We start from the raw sequence: 4396 nt of genomic DNA, 5'->3' as shown, positions 1-4396 counted from the left end.
GGGTACCTATTTACTAGCCTAATATTAAATCTTAACTTACTTATATTCTACGCACTTCTATATACGTCTAAGTATTCTTCTATTAAAATAGATCTTATTCTTCTTATCTAAGCTATTATATTAGTATTAGTATAGAGTCTAATATAAGTAAAAGCCTAACTCTATACCTATCTAAGGTCTATATAACTCTACTCTACTCTATATAACCTACGAGTAGAGAGTATCTATTTACTAGGGTAATAAGTAGTAACCTAACTTTATACTAACTTAGGTTTTAGTAAAAGTAAAGTAGAGGTAAAGTAGAGTTACTAGAATGTAAGTAGATATAAGATAGAGTTACTAAAATGTATATAGGTATAACATATGATTACTAACATCTAAGTTAGTATAGAGTTAGGTTGCTACTTATAAGACCCTACAGCTACATTTACCTACGTCTTAGCAACCCTACTCTACTCTACACCTACCTATATACTACCGCAACTACGCGCAACTATAATAATAAGCTACTAAATAAATGTAAATAGATAGATTTGGTCTATAAGATATCTGAATTAAAATACTTAAAATATTCACGGTAACTACGTTTGTGCAGAGCTGCGCAGCCTTATTAATAGTGGGTGGGCATTCTAAGCGGGGTGTTGCATCGGGTGAACTGTTGCATGCACTGACCACATACAATAAGCTTTTACCTTATCTCGCACTCCCTCTTTGCACTAGAGAAAAGTATTCGCGAAACCCTTCTTCAAGCAAGCCGAGGTGGGCGGGACACGCCCCCTGTTTAGCAGGCACGCCGGGTCATACTTCTCCTTAATAGCCGTCAATCGGCGGAAGTTGTCTGCGCTCCATACTTCCGCGGGTTTGCTGTACGGCGTACTAACACATTAACAATTAGCGAATGGGATATTTCGAGAAAACAGACAGCGAAGACTCACATGTAGTTAGGATAGTCATAAATCGGTGCCCCGCCCAGCCCATTCTGGAACTCGCGCAGATACGCCATCATGCCGTCCCGTTCACGGTCGTACATGTATTGCGTCGTGTTGTCGGAGCTCCATTCGCCAGACGTCAGCGTAATGTGTGCGCTGGTCGAGTGCGGCCATGCGGTATCACTGTCATGCTCAGGGCCAGTACCGCTCCATCCAGGGAAGACGTCTACCTGCAAGTTAGAATTTGAGAGATTAAAGAGATGTAGAGGAGAACTTACATTCGTCAACCCAGAAAGTATGCCCTGGATCCTCGCCTCGCTCCATCATACCCAAAACCGTCTGCTTGTAAATGGAAAACGTATTACGATAGAAGTCCACGGTCGAGTTGGTATGACTTTTGCCAAAGAACTCACGGTGGTATCCGTAAGGGTAGTTGGTAAGAAGGTACTGGTCCAGCTCCAGGATCGTGAACTTTTGCAGCTGCAGTGTGTCCGCGTTGGGGTAGAATTTGGAATAGCTGGCGTTTAGCGCCTCCCATCCACCGCCAAAGTGGACAGCATTGAGCTGCAAGGTAAATTGGCGGGATGCGATGGGGACCAGGCTAGTAATGTCTTTAGGGTCCTTGAAGTAATACAAGAGCGCAGGGAAGGCTTCGGGATCAGTGTTCGTCTCGAAGAACTCGGTAGTCAACTTGAAGACTTCCTCTGCCTTGTCCTCGCCCCAGGCAATGGTTGCAACGTACGCAGCGCCTGGATCCGGGTAAGCCTGGATGTAGAAGTTTGTGATGACGCCGAAGCCAAGCCAGCCTCCACCTGTAGCGGCCCAGAAAAGGTCTTTATATTCGTTGTAGGGGTTAGCATATACGATGCGGCCGTCAATAAGAACAACCTCAATCCCCAGGAGGCTGTCGACAGCGACACCATACTTGCCCGTCTGAAACGCAATTCCGCCTCCGAGCAAGAAGCCACCGACACCAATAGATGCCGCGCGAGGCCCCAGAAAAGCCCAGCCTGTGCCGTCAAGCGCAGTGTAAACAGATCCGGCTTCGGCACCACCCCCAATCTTCAGAACAGGGGGTTCTGTAGCATTGGATTTGCTGGAAATGATTTCGGTCGTGTTGACGAGGCGTAGATCAATGACTACGCTGGGAGACTGTGCACCCCCCGTGCCTCCGTGGCCGCCTCCGATTATGGCGAAGCCGTCCTTCCAGAGGGTATTTGCATGAGAGTAGAATTGTATAATGGTGCTCACATCTTCAGCACTCGAGGGGAACACGATTGCATCGGGAAAGATTTTGTTTTGATCAGTCCATATCTATCAACCGAGATTAGCATGCCGAAGTTGATACCGCCATGTCATGTGGGAAAGTTCATACTCTGCCAATGGACTGGCCATATAAGAGATCACCTGACCGCGTTACGGGAGAGCTTGTACCCAATACACTCGCAAGAGCTGCGAGGGCATCGTTCTTGGTCTTGAAGCTGTCAGCGGTAAAGGTCGAATTCTTTGTTGAAGGAACAGCAGCATCGAACCGTCTTTGCTGCCATGCTGTTTTAGCATGAGCAGCAGGGAGAACAGCCAGGAGAGCAGACACGAGCAATTTCCAGTGCATTTTGGAATGAGGGAGAAGAAGGATGAAGTTCGCTGTTTTGTCGATTCCTGAACAGCGAGCCTGCACTATTTAATGATCAGCGCAGCTTGCTTCGGGAATCGTAAAGCCTCGCTCAAATGCCGTTCTACACTGACCTGGAATGAAATTGAGGCCGTACTAGGTGAACCATGGTGGCGACCAGTTAGTATGTCGTAAAAGGACCGTCCAGCCGAGTCAAAATTGACGGAGCGAAGTCCGTGAAATGTAGGTACTTCCAAACAGCTCATACGCTCCGGGCGAATGATGCACGGCAATTACACTCGGGATTATAGAGTTGATAGGATTTGCTGATCTACCCGGTGGTACGAAAGTATTCATAGTGGGGCTGTGGAAGGGATGGGGCTAAGTCTAATTAAGTAATTGATTTAGTTTTAATACAAAGAGAAACTCTTTAGAGCTAGAGTAAAATTAAGGGGGGAGCAGTCTTGGCACAGTAATGTTAAGACGTTTTGGGCACAAATAGAGCTAATTTTAATCATCCGAAGTTCCTCCGGCTAAAACCGAATAATTAACCCATTATGAATACTTTCGTACCTCTGGGTAGGTGATTCTAAGCTGACTAAACTAAAATTGCATCGCAGATCCACTATGAATACTTTCGTACCACCAGGTAGGTACATGTGATAGATAAGAAGGTATCGAAACCCCACAATTTTACTAATTTGTAGCTTAGGGCCTGTTCGGTTACCCGTTTGCGTTTTGCGGTTGCGGTTTAATAGGCCCGATTTAGGCTGCGTTTTTAAACCGCAGCTAACACCCTGTTCTATTCAGTAAAATGCTTAGTTTTTAAGTATTAGCTCTGACTACGTTTTATTAGCGTCGCTTTAGTAAAAAAAAAGCTATGTCTAGTGCTTACCAAACCTATATTAAGCACTCTAATAGGAAGGGTAGGCTGGTAAATGGGTCTCCACATCGGGATCTCTTTTTTTTTAATTCCTCTCGCAATCCTTACCCGATTAGGAAGGTTAGTATCTCATTTTGTAGCCCTTCATTAGAGCTATATATTCATCTCATATAGTAATAGACTAACTCTAATAGATAAGAAGATATATAAGATCGGAGTAAATTGTGGAGACCCAACTCTTAGCACGACGGGTTGCCAAATATCTTTTTACCTATTAGAGTTAGCCTATTACTATATTAAGTGAATATATAGCTCTAATTAAGGGCTACAAAATGAGATACTAACCTTCCTAATCGGGTAAGGATTGGGAGATATAATTGAAAAAAACGATCCCGAAGGTGGAGACCCATTTACCACACTATCCGGCTCTCTATATTCTATCTTAATGTAGAAAAGTAAAATTACAATACTAGCAAGGGTTCTCTATATCAATACCTACCGAAGCTCGATACCTTAATAGGTAATTTAAACGCAGCTATGGAACGCATAATTAAATAGGCCCTGATATAGAAGCTAGTGATAAGCCGTACCGCCCGTGCCAGCCTAGGTATCTAAGCAACGTAGCTATGTACATCTTAGCCCGTGACAAGCAACGCAAGCATTATACTTGTTAGGAGATAACGTGTAGAGGCTGCCGTACCTATATGCCGTTGTATATTAGCGGTCCGATTGTGCACCTTAGAGACGCCACTATGTCGGCCGGTACTACGGAGCAAAATACTTTATATACTAGTATACATGGGGATATTTCGTTAGTTCGATTCTTATCTTAAGATTATTCTAGAAGAGGTATTATCCGCAGATACTAAGTTCTCCCGAAATAATGCTTATATAAAACTATTTTAATTACAGAGGTATCAAATTATTATCGCACGCTAGTAGGAATCTGTGCTTTTATCCTTACTCGTATCC

General features: G+C 44.0%; 1 protein-coding gene across 1 annotated transcript; it reads right to left on the bottom strand.

The window, feature by feature from the left end:
* Window positions 1-716: 716 nt before the first annotated feature.
* Window positions 717-2541, bottom strand: PSV08DRAFT_356948 (uncharacterized protein; the record flags this gene model as incomplete). The annotated part of the gene is made up of 4 exons (XM_014222597.1): window positions 717-876; window positions 936-1155; window positions 1208-2243; window positions 2305-2541. The coding sequence occupies 4 exons, from the start codon at window positions 2539-2541 to the stop codon at window positions 717-719; spliced, it is 1653 nt and encodes a 550-aa protein (XP_014078072.1).
* Window positions 2542-4396: the final 1855 nt, after the last annotated feature.

The sequence above is a fragment of the Bipolaris maydis genome, assembly GCF_028858645.1.
Source record: "Bipolaris maydis strain C4 unplaced genomic scaffold PSV08scaffold_17, whole genome shotgun sequence".
Classification (NCBI taxonomy): Eukaryota; Fungi; Ascomycota; class Dothideomycetes; order Pleosporales; family Pleosporaceae; genus Bipolaris; species Bipolaris maydis.
This window is presented reverse-complemented; position numbering and strand designations above follow the sequence as displayed.